Below are 19073 nucleotides of genomic sequence, written 5' to 3' on the forward strand. Positions count from 1 at the left end.
TCCTTTCAATTTCCTTCTAGTTTTCTATTTCATTAACCTTACTGTATATACGTCTGTTTTCATAAGCTGCTCTAAAACACACTAAGTACATAAGTCTCATTAATAAAAGAGGAAGCTTTTCAATTCATCAACAGAATGTAAGTGGGTTTTTTGGGGGGTGGGGTGGGGGGATGGTTACAGGATACTTGACGTAATGTCTCATGTGGGCCTTCCCCAGGAGACACTGCCCAGCAAGTCACACATGAGTCTGATGAAAGTTTTGTAAACAGAGGGAAATTGGGATCTATCTAGTCTTAGCAAAAATAGTTTCCTTAGGAAGTACCCACCACACAAGTCATGGTCGTCCTCTGACAGGAGCACAGGGCACACTGGCTTTTCATGTTCATGACAAGAGGTGGCACAAGGTGGCCCCTTCAGCTTTCTCACCCCCAAACATTCCCAATCAGCCAGGGCTCTACTTTAAATAGGCAAAGAAGGATCAATGACACTTACTTCACTGTCGCTTGGGCGTGCCCTGGGATTACAGGACAAGACAGGAAATACTTTGGCCCAAGAAGTGCTTCCGGTGTGCCCAAGCGGGCCAGGCACGAGTTGAGCTGGCGCCAGACAGCCAGGGCCCAGTCGACCGTCTTGCACACGGGGTCGCAGGGAGAGGGCACCTGACCCCTGAACTAGAGACAGGGAGGGGGAAGACGGGGGCTTGGTTTACAACGGTGCTTCTTGTCCTTTTGTTTCGAACACTCCAAAACTAAGAATATAAAAATTCAAACTGTAAAACAAAACTGTAGCCAAATCTGATTTTACCTTCACTTGGGGTGGCTGGAAGAGGGCTAGGTAATAACATACTCTATGACGTGTGTTAGCACGAGATACAGATCTGTAGCTTATTACATGCAATGAAAGGATTCAGACACGATAGTGCAGTAAGACACCTTGGATGAGGTGTCTTACTTGGATGAATTCTTAAACATCAATTCGGGAAGAAATCATTTTTCACATGTGTATAGAATTCCTCACAAGGTCTTGCAAATAGTAGGTGTTCAAAAAAGGATTATGAATAAATGAAATTAAAATTACATTAAATATTTTAATATCTTGGGTAAGTTATAAGATGGCATACCTGGATCTGTGGCATGTTCACCTTGTATTACTTCTGATTTCCCTAGAAGGAAGGCTCAGCTAAAATGCTAACTTCATCAAAATGCTCTGACAGCATAAAGAAGTATGTTTTCAAATTTTAAAATGTGCAAATTTTAAGTAATACTGTATAACACACACAGTTGAATGGGAGAATTATAAATTATAGTTGGATAGTTGAATTATATCTTATAAAAGGTCCCTTTTTGGTAGTACAGAGGGGTCACAAAAGGACAAAGATTTATTTACTATGAGGAGAAATCTCTCAAATATTTAGAAGTCAGATACAGCAATTGACTCTGTATTTTATAAGAAAGCAGATTCACATAAATCTCTACTTAACCAAGGAATTATGATATTAAGACTGAGGATAATACATGAATGTTTTTATGTCCTACATGAAGGGATAGAATTTGGCCTAGAAAAAATGAAAGAGTGGTTCAGTGATTCTAGCAGCTCCGTTCAAGTAACATCACTGTGTTACATGAGGCTTTGGGATCTGTTATCATAGCTTCCCTTTTCTTCAAAAGAGGAACAATCATATTTCTCCCACTTTCTCTGATCCTCTTCCAGTGAGAATGAGATCATGTGCTACAATTAATAGCTGAATATTAATTTCCTACTAAAGAAAGTATAATCATTTTTTATTAAATACTAGAAGCCTGGTATTGTCCAAAAAAGGTCTGCTTACTTATATCCCTGTAAGGAGCTGGAAGAAGAAATTTTGATCACGTGCCAGTGTGCTTCTAAGCGCCCCCAAATATTTGGTTCCATCCTGCAGTTACAAGATTTCTGGCGTTTTGCAGGAGTCATTCATTCCCATTGTACCCCTAACTCCAGGAATCCGTTTTATTAACCTACTTGAAGTGATTCCTGATAAATGAAAGGCATTACCTCCCCTCCCCTTTCTATTCTTCACAGCACACCCCACTTGCCCATTCACAAACACAATGGAGGAAAGTGTAGAGCCTGAAGCTTGGAACTTTCCTTTCAAAATAAGTAAAATCAATCCTTTTCAAACCACGTTTACCAGAGAGCCAGAGGAGGGAAAAGGAGGTACACTTTACCAGGTAAGATGTACCTTTCAAGGAAAATTAACATGGCCCCTGCGCAAGAAAGACACGCAAATTCGTGAAGCATTCCATGTTTTTCTCTTGGGTAAACCAGGGATTTTGATGTGTCAGTGTAGGTTCCTCCTTGATAAGAAAAGGCACCTTTCTGGTGATAATGGAGGAGGCTATGCATGTGTGGGGAGCAAGAGGTAGATGGGAAATCTCTGTACCCTCCTTTCAATTTGATTGTAAACCTAAAACTGCTCTAAAAATAATGAAGTCTTTAAGGAAAAAAACTGGTATCTTTTGCAATTATTTAGGTGAATTTTTTGGCAATAAGATTTAAATATTAATAGTGATGAAGTTAATGGAAGTATCAATAATCTGAAAAGCTGTATACCTATGACTGTCTTTGCCTCACCTTTCTTCCTACTGGTTGAGGTCATATAATAGATGTGCTTCGGTCAAAAGAATATATTTATGACCAGGCAACTGACTTTAGCAGAGCTTGGGACAGAGGATTTCTGATTCAGTTAGGAATTTCAGATACTAATGCAAATCACCACTAGCAGGCACTGTTCACTGAATTACCAAAGGCATTCCCATCCCACACTTCTCCCTCCACCCGCCTCCCATGGCCCCAACTCCACAAATGCATGTACGTTCACACACTCTAACATAACAGACACTGAATTTTGTTCAGGAACTTGGTGGAGAGCTTTGGCCTTGGGAAGGTAGTTCTAGCCAAGGTCTCTGGCGGAGAGGTGTGCATGAAACCAGTCCGGTTAATGAACCATTAAGGGGAAATCTTCTTTCTGGGAGTTTCAGAAAAAGATTCTTTCCCCCTGATAAGGAGGAGACAAAGGAAGCCGAAGTTCCCTCTCTGCACAGCATCTTGCTTCCTGCCTATGAACAAGTCTGTGTGAGGGCGTGATGCCCAAAGTCCTGCAATCCTGAAGGGAGGTCAAGAGACTCGCTCAGACCTGGGACCTGACATCACAAAGGTGTGAATGGACATCATCAACACCTACTGCAAGGCATCTGGTTATGTAAGGGAAAAAAGCCTTTTTGTGTGTGTGTGAAGCAGCTAGCAGTGGGGTGTTGTGTTACCTACAGCTTAAAATCCTGTGCTGATACAATGAAGATCCTGTCCTCCAAGTGTGGCCCAACTGTGCAGGATTACATGATAAAATCTTGCTAAATCGAGTTCTTTTATTTCAAGTCCACCCAGACACTCAGCTACTGGCCCAATTTATGAATATTAAATAGTGATATACTCGAGTTGGTCAGCACTGAATTAATTTTGTTATCTTGATAGAATACAGAATATTTTATTATTCTGAAAAATCACTAAAAGTGATTATTATTCTTGAAAATCTGTCAACAGATAGAGATTTCTAATTTTTTTCATGTGACTTTTTAATAGCGCACTGTAACAAATACTAAAACTAGCTTGAGTGATGGATAATGAAGGCTCCAAGGAAGCAGTAGCTTTTCCTTAAGAAGAGTGATTAATTTTCTAATCGTTTCCCACAGCATTGAGAACTTGGAGAGACTCCTCGAGAATAGTTAATAAAAAAAGTAAAACCTATTTGCTTTTTAAAATACTTAATATAGTCCAGAAACTGCTATGGGTTTTACATGCATTATCCTATTTAACCCTTGCATATCCCCAAATTTTACTTGCTGGAAGCCACACAGTAAGTGGTACAGCTCAAGCCTGGGTCGCCTGACACTAAAGGCCCCTCTCCCAGCAATAGGCTGTGCCTGTGGTTTGTTACCTTATTCACGACTTTCCTCCTTAGGAACCTCTGCAGCAGCCCCTGCATGGGCTCGCCATCCCACCGCAGCTGTACCCAGCGGAAATGCTGCTGCACCAGCAAGTCGGAGCCTTGGAGACAGGCCTTGGCAATGGTTCCCAACAAAAAGCAGTTCTCATGAAAGTAATAACATTCAGACGTTCCGTTTCCTGAAACAAACCAAAAGCAGCAGTCCAACCTCAGCAAGCCACAATAGGGGACAAGTTCAAATAAGTGAAAGAAAGACGACCATGAAGCATAACATGTGCTCTGTGAAACAGAAAGATTAGAAGAATCTCAAAGCAGCCTGCTTCTCAGCATGGTCTCTCCACCATCTTTACCTTTTTGGAAACTACAGGGGCTTTCAGTGCTGCGATTTTCCAGAGGTCCCAAAAAGTCCCCCAGTAACTCAGACAATGAAGATTTTTCCAAATTCTCTAAGATGATGATGATTTTCTTGTTAGCAGGAGATTGTTTCACTGGGATCAGACATGCTGTGGTCAAAAAGGAAATTCAGTGATTAAAGATTTTACAAAAACCTATACAAACTGGCAAAGATTTAAGTGTTAGCAAAGACGTGACACAATGGGAATGCTCTGACATTGCTGGGAGAGTATAGGATTCTGGAAAACAGTTTGGCATTACTGAATACAGTTGAAGATACACACACACAATGATCCAACATTAGTTCCACAACAGATTCCAAATGGAATCAACTCAAATCTCTACCAACAATAGACTTGACAGGAGTATATTCATACAACGGATATGAAAGTGAACAAATTATAGCTACAAGCAACCGCGTGAAGACTTGTCACAAACAATATATTAAGAAACAAATCACAAAAGGCTACACACAATATGATGCCATCATTTGAAGTTCAAAAAGGGGCAACACTAACCTTATAATTTAGGGATTCATAGATAGTAAAACTATTTTTAAAAAGCAAAGAAATGATTATCACAGAAGATAGACTAGTGGTTACCTCCAGAAGGAAGGGTTTGTGAACAGGCGTGGGGCACATGGGCCCATTCTGGAAGCTGGGAATGTTCTATTTTGTGACCCGGTCAGTGGTTAAATGACAATTTTATTTTAAATTATTCATTGATCTGTAAAAATAGGCGGTATGTATTTTATAGATGGATATTTCAGAATACAAAATGTTAAAATCCTTAAATGATCTTTAAATTACACATATGTAAAATATTCATAAAGTTATGGAGACAGGACCTCAGGGGCCAGCAGATCCCTCCTTTCATTTTAGAGATCTCAGAGAGGTTAAAGAGATTTGACTCAGGTTTCAGAAACAGTGGTAAGGAAGGACCGCGATCTTGGACTTGTGAGTCTTATTTTAGGGGTCCTCACACTAAAGACGGGGGGCTGAACTGCATGTCAACCCAAAGTGAAAGATGGAAAGTAAATGGAAGATTGCTATTATATGTAGAAGACAAGTCAGTGGATAAAATGTAACTGAAACAGTGCCTGGGCACCTGGAAAGCAGTCAAACAGTGCCTGGGCACCTGGAAAGCTATTATATGTAGAAGACAAGTCAGTGGATAAAATGTAACTGAAACAGTGCCTGGGCACCTGGAAAGCAGTCAAATGTTGTTAATATTGTAGTTGAAATATATATATATATATATATATACACACACACACACACACACACATATTTATAAATAATACTTCCTATATACCAATGAATAAAAAATTAAAATCACTTTTTAATATTTTAGAAGATTCTAAGATGCCCTAGTCTTAGCTAAGTTAACCTTGCAAAAAAGATTAATTTAAAATACTTGAGAGTGATTTTGTCAAGTATTCCACTTTTCACAAACACTTATGATAGTACATTATACTCCATTCCACCTCCTAGTTACTATAGACACAAATACATTTTCACTTTCAAAAGAAGTCCCTGTAAATGAATCTCTTCTGAGATTGAAATAGCTCTTCTGGATGCTATAAAGCTTTAAAAACTAGAAGACAGGAAACAAAGCCAGCCACCTCTCCACTGAGTTGTATCTGTTGGGGCTATTACACTAGTGTCTGGCGTGTGCTGCGTCCCCTTCCACAGAGCTATTTAGTAAAGAGTGCTACAGTTCTATGCTTCTCAGGTTCAAGTGTTATTTCAAAAATATGTTTGTTACGAAGTATGATAAACCTATAGTTTTTTAAAACAACAATGATAAACTAACAAATCTTTTATACCCAGTGATTTAAAAAAACAAAACAAAACCCAGCAACAACAACAAAGCCAGACCAGGTTGGTCTATGTATCTGCTTTTCTGTAACTAAGGACTGAAGGTCTCCAGTTTTGCCTTGATTTGTGTTAAGTGTATGGCTAGTTCCAGCTAGAACGTGTCTGCAGGAACATGTAATTGCATCTCAACAAATGTTTTCCAGTGCCCCCTTGCTGTACATACAATGCTAAGCACTACGGCATGCTGGAGGTGACTGATTCTAACTGGGGGGATGTGGCATTTTAAACTGGACCCGTTACGAGGAATGGCATCTTGACAGATCAGAAGAAGGCTTTCTAGGTTTAAGAAATGGCATAGGCAGAAGAATGGAGGCCAGGCAGAGCTCAGTCCTAGAAGGGACCAGGGCTTCAAACCAAGGTCAGAATAGTTGCAAGAGTGGCACGACAGACAGCTCAAAGCTGATACATGTGTCTAGTCAGGACAGGCTGGGAGCTTGGGTACAGAGTCACATCAGTGGAATGGAAGCCAGAAGCCCCATCTGTGGGCAGTAGGGCAGCAGGCTGTGTCCTCACTCTGGGCTACACATTACAGTCACCAGGGATCCAACCCCAGAGGTTGTGATTTAGTTGGTCAGTGCTGGGCCTGGGGCATTGGCATTTTATGTGCAGCCGAGGTAAGACTTGCTGATATGAAGTCTCAGAACCCAGCCACAAATGAAAAGTGGAAGGCCCAGGATGTCATGTCAGAAGGGAGTAACTACCAGCTCTGGGAATCAGTGGAAGTCTTTAAGGAGGGGATAAACAGGATTTGACTCCTGCTTTGAGATCTCACTCTGGTGTGAAGAATTGACGGGAGAGCGAAGAAACAAGAAGACACATCTACGGGCTCTTACTGCTGAGGTGGGGGCAAGAGGTAACAGGAGGCTCATCCAGGGCCCAGGCCCAGAACAAAAGGCCAGTCTGAGACGGAGTGAGCAAAGCTCAGTGGCTGATGTCTTGAGAGCGGGGCGGAGAGGGAATAGCAGAGACGACTCAGAAGTTCCCACCGGAGAAGAGGCCATGCAGTGAATGGAGACGGAGAGCCCATGAGCAGGAGTACACTTGAGGCAGGGGAGGTGGTGACGGGTTATGCTTCAGGCCTGAGTGATGAGTGAGGCTTCGCTCTTGAGATGTCCGGCAGGGGCTGGGACGAAAGGATGGAGGCAACAAGGGAGGATTCAGGCTGGAAATAAACGAGTTTATAGGATTGCAGGAGGTCTCTTGGAAAGAGACACAAACTCATTCTCCTGAGTCCACAAGCAAGGACTGTATTGTCAGTGACTTAATTAATCCCACATTTAATGGACAGCTTGTGCCCTAGACAAAGGGGGTGTGGGGTGCTGTTCATAACAGTTGGGTTGGGTTTCCACCTCATCTTTGTTCATCTTGGTCTCCTCTGAGGTACCAATCAAGGGTCAAACAGACTAGGTTTTTTTGGTGAAAAGCTTTGTCTTCAACGCTGCTGGCCTCATATGTTCAGTTTTTTCAGTAACATCTGCTTCTCCATCTGACCACTTAAGTTCAACAACCTAAAGCAAGTTGGTCCAAATGTAAATTTCATTTTAGTTGTGAAATAGCATGTCTAGTTCAAGTTATTGAACATGGTTTCAATTCTAAAATATTAACCAACCATAGAAACAGAAACTCATTCCACCTTTGGGTTTGAAGGAGTATTCAGCCTCTGATCAGGGTTCATGGAGACATAAGATGGCCACTCACCCCATGTTATAGCTGGAGACTCCTTTCGGCCTATTGTTGAAAAGTCAGCCATTTGGATTCCCTTTGCCCCATGCTAATTCAAAGCCCTATTTCTGAAACTAATCTACCCTTATTTTTCCCTGCTTCCAGCTTTATAGGTATGTCAGCTCTGCCCCTCTCCAGAGGTTAGTAATCTTAATCAGACACCCCCTTGGCTAGGCTCAGGGCTATAGTCCAGTTTTACATACCCTTGTATTAAAAGTTCTGGATAGCTAGTTCTAGAGCAAGACTCATTGGCTTAAAAATAATGAACATATCACATTTATAGTTAAATCCAAACTCCTTTATGTCTAAGGTGACCCCAAGTCCATAATCTCCTCTTTGGGGATGGAAGCAGCCCATCTTTTACATTGTCCACTTAAAACAAGGCTCTGCAGGGATGACGCTCTGAGTCCAGATGAGAAGCAAGGGACAGACCTCCAAAGAGCCTCCAGTAACGCACGGTCCAAGGAGGAAAACTCATTTATGTAGACTTCAATTACATATTATTACAGTAATTCTATCTTTATTACTTCTGAAGTAGAAAGTTCTCTCAGGAGTCCTAAGTATTATTTTAAAATACCAATCTAGTGTTTAATTTTTTTTTTGTTTTTTTACTACCACTGTCACATGTGATTTTAAAAAGTATCTGTCTTGCTAACCTAACTCAATACCTTATACTGAGGAGAAATATGACCCAATTCTAATACACGTTCAGACCCTCCTTACCAAATAATGGAGCCATGTGATGTGATGGTTTCTCACAAAAGTCAATATGAGAAGGAAGATGTTATTTTAAAATAAACACAAAATACCCATTGCTTGCATAAGTGCTACGCCATTCTTTTTGAACTGATCTTCTGTTCTACATTCTTTTCTTCACTGGCACCATTTTAGTCTCCATATAAGTTTTCGATTCTTAAAGCTGATTATTTAAAAAAAAAAATCTGCTACTCTTCCTTCTTGTATTTTTTCACTCATACACTTCTTTTATTCATTCTTTGTCTCTTTTCACTGGCTTTCTTCTACAGAGTCGTAGAAAGGAACATATAAGGTAATGTATGTGCTACACCCACTGTAAGATGAAAGTTCAACATTCTAACCTCCAGTTGAACGTAAGTAGTTTAAATCTTTTTTTTTTTTTTTTTGAGAAAATAAAGTTAGAAACCAGGAATAAGTTTAGAACACCTTATGAATCAGTATATTCCTCACTTGGTAGTCATATGATTTGATCAGTTTACTTTCTTTGTAAAAAAAAAAAAAGCAAGACACTAGCTGATACATAATTCCTGTCCTCTAATTATTCTAAAAGCTTAAGTGGAACAGCCTAGAAGCTCCTTTTCTCTGATCCAGATCTCAGCCTTCTCTACATTCTGTCCTTTTCCATCACCCTTTGACCAAAAGAAAATTCCCTGCTAGGGGCTTTCTGCACTACAAAAGAAGTGACACCACACCATCACTAGATCCTTCCCTCTGGCTCACTTGTGATTCCCTGGCACTGCTCAGAAGCCTCTGGTGTCCCCATCTACTCAAAGTGTACGTTCTCCATTCTCCATGATCTCTTCATTGGCCACCAGTCAGCAGCAGTGGGGCCTACTGCTATGAAAATGATGGTGACGGTGGATGGAGTTTTAGAAGATGAGGATGGACAGCAGCAAGGGAAAGATCCAAAGCCAGACGGTAATGTTCTTGACATAACATTCAGGGACCTTCAGCGTTTATTCTGGAGCCACTGGAGTATAACAGCAGGAAATTGTCATGAGCAGTTTTTTATTCTAGGGTGAGCCCTCTGGAAACCTGCAGAGGGCTTGTGGAAGGAGCGAAAGCAGAGGAAATAAGAAGGGTTAGTGATGAGGCCTCTATAGGCCCTTGAGCAAGAAATGATAGGTGGTAGGGGGACTGGAGAGCAGGAGGTGGCGATGAGCTATAGGAAGCACATTCAAAAGAACTCAATATTATGACATAGTATGAGTGTGTTTCATGTTTGGTAATTGCAATCATTGTTGCTTTTGTTGTGGTCATCCATGTACAATGCTTGGTGTCAGTCTATTTATCTCTTGTAAAAATAAAATACAGTGTGTGTGGAAAAAAAAAAAAAAAAAAAAAAAGAACTCAGGACTGACCAGACGTGGGGAATAAGCCAAATGAGGGATCTATGATAAGCTCCACTTGCTAACTTGGGTAACTGCACTCACGGTCTTAACAGGTGAATCTTGTGTTTATGTCTTACTTTTTTATTAAAAAAAGAAAGAGGGATTTCATACATATAAAGTACTGAGCCAAATACAGAATAAAAATCCTTCAATATTTGGAGATGCTACACTATTTCCTACATAAGAGAGTACAGTGGAGATTTTTTGGCCTCAGTCTGTCATTTGAAAACTTCCTCTTTCAAATCCAATTCACTCTATGTTTACGCCCTATCATCAACTACTGTCTCAACAACTTCTGCACTCTCTAATCTTACTTCTTTCTACCTCCACTGTAAGCAGGTTCTTCCACTTGCTGACAACGAAATATGATTAACATTCCCTTTTTCTTTGCGCATGCTACTTCTCGTATCAGGTTCATCCACTCATTCAACAAGTAATTACTGGCAATCAGTGTACAAGGTGAAATGGAAGAATAAGCTACATTACTAGCCTTCAAGGAGCTCATAACATGTGTGTGGGCCAACACAAAAGCCCAAATAATACCCTCACTGCCTTGAACTATAGTTAGGTGGGGCACAGAGGTAAACAAAGTCTACTGCTATTCATTAGAGGTAGTTGGCAGACCTGGAGGGATCAGACAAGCCTTCATTTGGGGGTGTCCTCAGAGTATTTAAACAGGGGCTTCCATGTCTATTTTAACCAGTCCTGTACAACACAGTACTTTACATAGTACCTGCCATGCAGTAGTTATGGGTGTGTGTGTGTGGGGGGGGGCAGTTTGTGTGCTTATTCTAGATGAAATTTTAGAGTAATTCTAGATGAAAGCTGCAGCATAAACAAAGACATGGAGAGTGGGAAAGCAAAGGACATGTGAGGAAGAAATACTGTATTCTGCTGGAGCTTAGATACCTATTTTTAAAAATGGTCAGATATTCCAAAGAAGATATACAAATGACCAACAGGTACAGGAAAACAGGTTCAGCATCACTAACGATCAGCGAAATGCAAATCAAAACCACAATGAAATATCACTTCATAACTGTTAGAATGGCTATCATCAGTAAGAGTTAACAAATGTTGGTGGGGATGTGTAGAAAAGGGAACCCTTTCACACTGTTGGTGGGAATACAAATTGGTGCAGCCACTAAGAAAAACAGTATGGAGGGTCCTCAAAAAACAAAAAATAGAACTACCATATGATCCAGCAATCCCACTTCTGGGTATATATCCCAAGCAAATGAAATCAGGATCTTGAAGAGATTATCCACACACCTGTGTTCACTGCAACATAATTCACAAGAGCCAAAATATGGAAACAATCTAACTATCCATCAAGAGATGAATGGATAAAGAAAATGTGGCATACACATACACTGTAATGTCATTCAGCCACGAGAAAAAAGGAAATCCTGCCACTTGCGACAACATGGGTGGACCTTGAGGGCATTATGTTAAGTGAGATAAGTCAGACAGAGAAGGACAAATACTGCATGATATCACTTGTATGTAGAATCTAAAAAGGCCAAACTGATGAAACAGAGTAGAATGGTGGTTGTCAGGGGCTGGAGGGTGAGGGAAATGAGATGTCAGTCACAGGGCACAAACTTTCAGCTGTAAGTGGAGTAAGTTTCAGGGGTTAATACTGTATCTATTGTATACTTGAAAGTTGCTAAGAGTAAATATTAAATGTTCTCACTGTAAGAAAGGAATGGTAATTACGTGACGTGATGGAGATGTTAGCTAATGCTACAGTGGTAATCATTTTGCAATACAGAAGTGTATCAAATCAACGAATTGTATACCTTGAACTTACTCTATGTTGTATCTCAATTATATCTCAAAAAATTAAATTAAATTAAAAAGGGTCCGATAGGCAAATTAAGTGGATCAGTGTCCTAGAATGGAAGACCCTGAATGGGACTGACGTAGTTCAGTGGGTGACTGGGGCATGTGGGAGTCAAGAATCACAGAGCGCTTTTAATCAGGGGTCTGGTGGTCTGTGAAGGATGTTCAGGGAGCGCAAGAGGTAGGCAGAGCAGCCACTTACAGGAAAGTAGACAAAATATAGTAAAAGGAGGCAAAAAGTGGGATGGTACCAATGGAGATGGATGAAAAAGGCACACTGAGATCCATTTGGCAGGACATGACCATGGACTGGCTATGGGACAGGAGTGAGGGGTCCATGACTCAGAGGACCTGGGGGTTCTAGATGGTCCTAACATGGCTTAAAAATTAAGACAGTTGAAAACACTGAAACATTGAAAGAACAACCTCCCAAATTTTCACTTAAAAACCAGGATGTCTGGCTTCTTCTTCCAAGTCACAAGACCGCACGTCACTGAGTCTACACTCAGCTGCTCGCAGCTGGGAGCTGCTGCCCTCATGGCGATGGAGACAGGCTTCCCCTCCTCCAACCCCAACCAGCCTCCTTCACCCCTTAAGGTGGCTTTTTGGCACCCGTGGGCATTTAGGTTTTCAAGTCTGCCAGGGAGACCTGAGTTCCAAGTGTGGGGTGCCAAGAGACTCACCAAACTGAGAAATTAGGAAGAAGAGTTCTTTCTAAGAAGATGCTCCCCAAGGATTTAGAAATGCTGAGTTGGTCACCTTCGCATCCTTCTTGACCTAATTCACTGTTCTCAGATTTTTTTTTTTCTAGCTCTCTAAGTTTAGAGCAGAATTCAGTCTAATTGCTATCTACTCTGATAGGGTGAGAGCACAATATTTTAACTTCTTATTTTAAAATGAAGCAAGACTGAACGTTGAAAACCATAGGGGGCTTTTGTTATAAAACTAAGGGGAGAAAAAAAAATTTTGGCAGGTGAGTTTTTGAGGAGCAGCGGTGGGCAGTGATTCGGGTCAGGCTGAGGAGCCGGAATGCCTAGTTTGAGTCCTACTCTGCTGCGTGCTCACTGCAGGGTACTTAACCTCTTGTCTCAAGTGTTTATAAATCAGGGTGTTTACAGAGTCAAAGCTTAATAAACATTAGCTATTGTTAGTATCATCATCAGAGAAAACAGCTTTTCTCTGTAGCTTACTCTCACTAGTTTCTGGCCAAAGACTGGCCGGAGTACTAGAGCAACATTCAGATTCTGGTGGGATTTTCTTGTCCCCAAAATGTGCTTCTAGGCTTGTGGATTCCTCAGTTCCCCTCTAAACCTGCCTCTTAATTTTATTTCTTGACTTAGGAACTCCTGGTAATTTCCTTCTTCCTCAGCCTGGTCACCAGCTGTCCCAGCCACAAGGTATCTCCCCTTGATCACAGCTCCAAAGATAAGAATCACCCCTCTCCCTAAAAAAGAGACCTGAATTCACATTTCAACTCACCCTTCACCCAGCTCACAGCTCCCTCCTTCACCCCCTCCCCAGGGTCCCTGTGGTTTTGAGCCTCTGGAGACCAGAGGTTGGTCCATTTCAGTTTTATTTCACTAGTCATGCTATATACTATGCAGAGTTACACTAACTCCACCTGTGCTGAAGCTTGGGGTGTTATGCTCTGGAGCCTAAGATAGAAAATTTATGAAAACTTTATATTAATAAACATGTATAATCACGGTTCTGCCACTATGTAGTTGTGGTAAGTTACTGAAACTCTCTATGCCTGTTTCCTCACCTTTGAAATGGAGATAATACCAACTTGCCTAGGGCTGTTGTGGAGATTAAATGAGTTAATTAATGCATGTCATGTGTTTAGCAAAGTGCCAGTCAATGGCATACTAAGAATGACGTGGAGAAAGCAGTGCACCCTAGGTGCAGCAATAAGGGTGCTTTCGTTGTAGAGAATTTATGAATAATAATAATATTTACTAAAAACCTATCTCCTTATTATCACCGTGCAATTCTAAACTGCACCAATAACGCAATGCTTAGTTCTGCTAAGGTGGACTGCTCCCACCACCCCCTCCCCTTGGTATCCTCTAGTGCCAGTTATGTAGTATGCTCCCAACAGATAATTTATAAACAAAAGAAGAAAAATATAGGATGTGCAATAGATGCAATGGTACGTACATGAAAATAATTTTTTGCAAGTGCTCACCTGGGTTCCCAGTTTTCATCCCACAGCTGCTCCGTAATTGAAAAGTCAACTTAAATTTATCCCCAAGCAACAACATTTATTTCCATATAACGGCTTACTTGAAGGGCATGCCTTTCGGTTATCACAATTCAGTTTGCTGAGATAGTCTTACCGCTACTGATGAACAGATCTACTAGCTGGTCCTTGGAGAAACCAGTATCCACTTCAGCTCTCACTATTTCACAGGGGAATCCTGCAGCCATTTGTCTGTGCTGTGATAAGAGAGTGATTAGTTCTATACGCTTTTGTGTTTTCAAAGAAAAGGAGAGGGTATGTGAGTGATCCATACCTTCATGCAGAGTGCAAGCTGATGGGCTATGTAGTCTTGCAAGCTTCCTTCTGGGCCGTGGAAAATGACATTATGATATTGCTCGACCTATTAACAAAACAAGAAGAAACCTTAGGTAAAAATGCTATGAAGGGAAAAAAGTGGTACACAAGTGTAGAATTTCCTTTCTGATTGTCACCAGCCATTCAAAAGATTAAAAATATTATTTTAGGGGTTAGCGTCATTCATTGGGCATGTGAAGTCTTTCATTTTAATGTGAAACACTGGCAAACATATTATTTATATAGTATTTTACATTTTATATAGTACTTACATATTTATAGCAAGAGATGGCATTGTTTTAAAGAGCATACTCCTTCCCCCTCCATTTTCTACACTGAGGTTCAGTATATTAGCTGGGAACACAGTTCCTAGCATGTTTTTGTCCCTTGCAGATGTTCCATAATTTTTTTTCTTTATTATCCCTTACAGATGCTCCCAATGCATATTTTACTTTTCAGACGTTAAAATAGCAATGAATGTTTTTCAGGAAATTTTGGAAAATACAAAGAAAAATAAAGAAGCAGAATAGAAATCACTGAAGCAACCACTGTAAATATTTTTATGTTTCCTTCCAGCTTTTTTCTCTGCATAGTTGATGTGTGTGTATTTGGGTTTTTTCTTTTTTTCTTTTAAAGAGACAGCCTTTATTTTAAGGATTTTTACATTGAAGACTTCAAAAAGTGGTAGGTTTTTAGAACTTATTGACCTGTATTTAAAAGGAACTGTTGACAAAGATTCGCCAGAAATAATCTGAACAAGCGGGAAAATACAGTTAATACTACTGAAACCTACTAAAATAACTCCAGGACATATGGTTTATCCAACATAACGATACCTCTAAATGGTGTCACTGATATGAAACTGACTGCTTCTTTTCTAAACACACAGTGGTATAATTAACAATATTCAATCACTTCTGTTCTTTCCTGAATATATAAAAATTAAAATACCAATTAAAACACTAATATATTCTTCTCTTTCAATGTTTCTTACAGATACAATTTCAATATTTTCATTCAATAGTGGTGTGGTTTAAGAGATTTTTCATTCACAAGTCAAACAACAATCCACCCAAAGGGAACTGATAGTGTATAGGCTCATAGTGCAAATAAAGAGTTCGGGAATGCAGCAACTGACCTTTCTAAAATACAAAACGGATGAAATTCTTAGAAGATACATGCAATAAGCTCTACTAAGCAGCTGGCCACAGAACTAGAACATCTGATAATTTTCCTGGTGATTCACTGGGACTCCAGATGTTTCCAAACTCAACTTGAACTCTCATCTTAGCCTTTGTATTTTGCTTTTCCAGTTTCGCTAATGACACAAACATGATTCAAATCCTTGAAGTAGTCATTATAGTCAAGGGCATATCCTACAACAAACCTGTCTGGAATTTCAAATCCAACAAAGTCTGGTCTATATGCAACACTTTGAGGGGTCCTTTTAACAGGCAAGCTTGCAACCTTGAGCATCTCTGGATTATTCTGCTTGACCAAGTAAAGCAAGGTTTGCATTGTTTTGCCGGTGTCAATTATATCTTCAACAATCAAGACATTCTTTCCAGTTAAAGTTGAGAGATCATCTCCACCAATCACTTTTATGTCACCTGTTGACTGGTCATTACGGTAGCTCTTCAGTCTAATAAAATCTACAGTCATAGGTATAGATCTGTCACTATTTCTCTTCAGTGCTTTGATGTAATCCAGCAGGTCAGCAAAGAATTTATAGCCCCCCTTGAGCACACAGAGGGCCATGATGTGATGGCCTCCCATCTCCTTCATCACATCTCTAGCCAGCCGTTCGGTCCTGTCCATTAGTCCATGAGGAATAAACACCTTTTCCAAATCCTCAGCATAAATGATTAGGTATACAATATACATCTAGGTCATAACCTGGTTCATCATCATTAATCACGACGCTGGGGCTGCGGGTTGCCATAACGGAGCCGGCTGCCGCGCGGGCTGAGGGCAGTCTGGGGAGGAGAAGCCGGCGGGGCCGAGCAGGAGGCGGTGCCGCGCAGGAAAGCAGAGTGGTCCGCCCGAGCGCTCTTCGCCGCCGCCGCCGCCCAAAGCCCAGGCACCTGTATTTGGTTTTTAAGAAGGATACAGGGGTGTAATCTTCTTACAGCTATTGTATATCAGAGGATATCTTTGTGTTGACTTTTTGCATAAAAGACATCTTCATGAGTATTCAATTCTTGTATCAACTATGTGATCCCATTCTTCAAAGCACTGAATTCCAGAAATCTAAGTAGAGACTGACTGATACTTTTACTTTGTAAAAATGAAAATCTCTTGCCTGGAAGCCTATAGGGTTTAAAAAAAATCTTTATCCTCATGTATAAGGATATCTCGCCTAAGAACATGTGGAGATGTAGTGGGTGCTGGGACAGAAAGCCATGACCTTTTATGTATGTCAAGGGCTGTGACGTTTGCAGTAAAATGTGGAGGGGAGGTCAGCCTCCCACCTCCATGATCCCAGGGCTGAGTTCCCACTCCCAGCCCACATGCTGGGGAGAAGCTTTGTTCTTGGAAAGGTCTTGCGGAAAAGCACCTGTGCAGGTGTAGCACCTAACCAGTACAGATGACGAAGCTCATATATGAGGATTGAGCCACCCATAGTTAGAGAAGTGTTAGACACAACAGGGTCTGTTCTCTCTCTATAATTTGGAATGGGACAATGTAAGAACATGTATATCTTTGTGCTATTGTTTCTCTGCTGTGCTCTGATGAGTTTGTCCCTTTTACATAACAGGGGAAGGGCACATCCTTGAGGGTAGCCGGAGTAGACTTCTACGAAGACCAGTGACTATGCCCCTGGCTCCTTACAGGAAAAGGCAGATTCTGAGATATGAAAGGAAGGCTTGAGGGAAAGCCCTTAGCATGGAAGGAAGAGGGAACTCCTTCCTTACCTGGGGACTTTAAGACCTGAGCTTTGGCCTCCCAGGAGACCATGACATAAACTTAGAGGAACTCCTAGAAAGTGGAAGAAAACTAGTCTTGACCACTGGGTGTCTGAAAATGAGCTAAGGAGGGAAGTGATTCTTAAAGGGGTCCCTTGATGTTGCACTTGGGACTGGGTTTTAGGCTCTGAAAGACAATTTATCTGGTAGCCACCAGTGATTTTCTCTGAGTTTAAATATTATTCCACCATTGCTAAGCCTTCAATAAAAAAGGGAAGAGCTGGATTCACACTGGGGGTAGGGCAGCAACACGGAGAGTCGTGGCTGGAAGACACATGACAGTGGCTGTAGCTGCCTGAGGAACGTCAGGATCCTAAAGCCACAGGATGAACTCAGCAGTGGCTGGCCTGGGCTGTTTTCCGTGGTACTGAGAATCTGTGAGCCAAGCAACGGTAGAGATGCCGGCCAGGACCAAGACTGGGACAGGGCCTCTTCCAGAGACATGGGAGAGACAGTATCCTAAAAAGTTCAGTTGAGGTTCTGCTTCTTAGACAGTGAGGCCATAGAGCCATAAGACTTCAGGGGTAAGTTATTATTAAAGAAGAATTATTAAAGAATAATATGTTCTCATTTGTACCTATGTGATGGGGAAGCTTGGGGATACACAGATTATACTTTTCATTAAAAAATGTTGCCCAGATTTATCTAGTTAGGGCCTCTTTCTCCCAATTTTAAATGCAATATGGTAAATCCTTTTGATATGCACAAACTTTTTCTGGCTTGGGAAATTTTTCTTCCATTATGTTTTTGTTAATTTCTCCTCTTCTAGTTCTAATTCTAAGGAACACCTACAAGGCTTAAGTTCCCTTGCTGTTCTCTGTAAGGACATCTGTCCCCTTATCTCTTCATTTCTCTCTCTCTGTCCTTCTCTTCTGCATTCTGGGAGTGAACTCCTCACGTTAGTCTTTCATAACCCTGAATGGAACATTCATTTACCATCTCACTTTTGCTCTCTATGATCTCAAGGACAATTTTAATGATGCCATTGCATTTTTAGTTGTTCTTATAGTTCCTTGCTTCATCCGTCTCCTTTCCAACATTCTTCCTTTTAAGCTTAGCCTGCACTCTATCATGGCTTTCTTGCCCTGCTTTCATAGTCTATCTCCTTGCATTCTCTAGAGAATGAACATAATTTTCCAAACTTCTTTGCTCTTTAAGTTATTTTTAAGCTGTGTTCTTCTGAGTTTTCAGAAGGATAACTCTGTTCTGTTCTGCAGTATTCTTCCATAGGTATAATGTTAACTTGCCATTGGTATTCATATCCTGTGAAACCACAGGAAGAATTCTGCAGTAAAGCAGGATGTGTGGACCATCACTGATTTTACTCGCTGTTCACTGATTTTCCAGCTGAATTCCTGCCTTAGGTCACTGGACAAATGGCGGGCTGGTGTCTATAATTTCTAGTTAAACTCCAGGATCCAGCACTGGCTGCAGTGGACGGAACTCCTGCTGTCCACCTTGGCGGACAAATGCATGAGATGAACTGCAGTACCGGAAGCAGGATGCTCTTGTACCTGTCCCACCAAGAGTGCTGATATAATATACTTCCTGGATGCAGCACGGTCTCACCAAAGCCCGCCGACT

The 19073-nt window shown here is 41.0% G+C and overlaps 1 protein-coding gene, 1 non-coding gene and 1 pseudogene across 4 annotated transcripts in view; 1 reads left to right on the forward strand and 2 right to left on the reverse strand.

Moving 5' to 3' along the window:
- The window catches only part of CTTNBP2 (cortactin binding protein 2), a 154693-nt gene that overhangs the window by 11874 nt on the left and 123746 nt on the right, over window positions 1-19073 (reverse strand). For all 3 annotated transcript variants that reach the window (XM_061198674.1, XM_061198676.1, XM_061198675.1), the window contains 5 exons: window positions 14483-14569; window positions 14306-14405; window positions 4330-4482; window positions 3971-4158; window positions 493-671 (listed from right to left, as the gene is read on the reverse strand). In XM_061198674.1, the coding sequence (XP_061054657.1) occupies window positions 493-671; window positions 3971-4158; window positions 4330-4482; window positions 14306-14405; window positions 14483-14569 (707 nt within the window). The remainder of the gene's footprint in view (window positions 1-492; window positions 672-3970; window positions 4159-4329; window positions 4483-14305; window positions 14406-14482; window positions 14570-19073) is intronic.
- Window positions 2187-2288, forward strand: LOC133097062 (U6 spliceosomal RNA). The gene has a single exon (XR_009701938.1). It is a non-coding gene; the product is annotated as a U6 spliceosomal RNA (small nuclear RNA).
- LOC133097033 (hypoxanthine-guanine phosphoribosyltransferase-like) lies at window positions 15811-16465 on the reverse strand (annotated as a pseudogene).

This window comes from Eubalaena glacialis, chromosome 8, assembly GCF_028564815.1.
Source record: "Eubalaena glacialis isolate mEubGla1 chromosome 8, mEubGla1.1.hap2.+ XY, whole genome shotgun sequence".
Taxonomy (NCBI): domain Eukaryota; kingdom Metazoa; phylum Chordata; class Mammalia; order Artiodactyla; family Balaenidae; genus Eubalaena; species Eubalaena glacialis.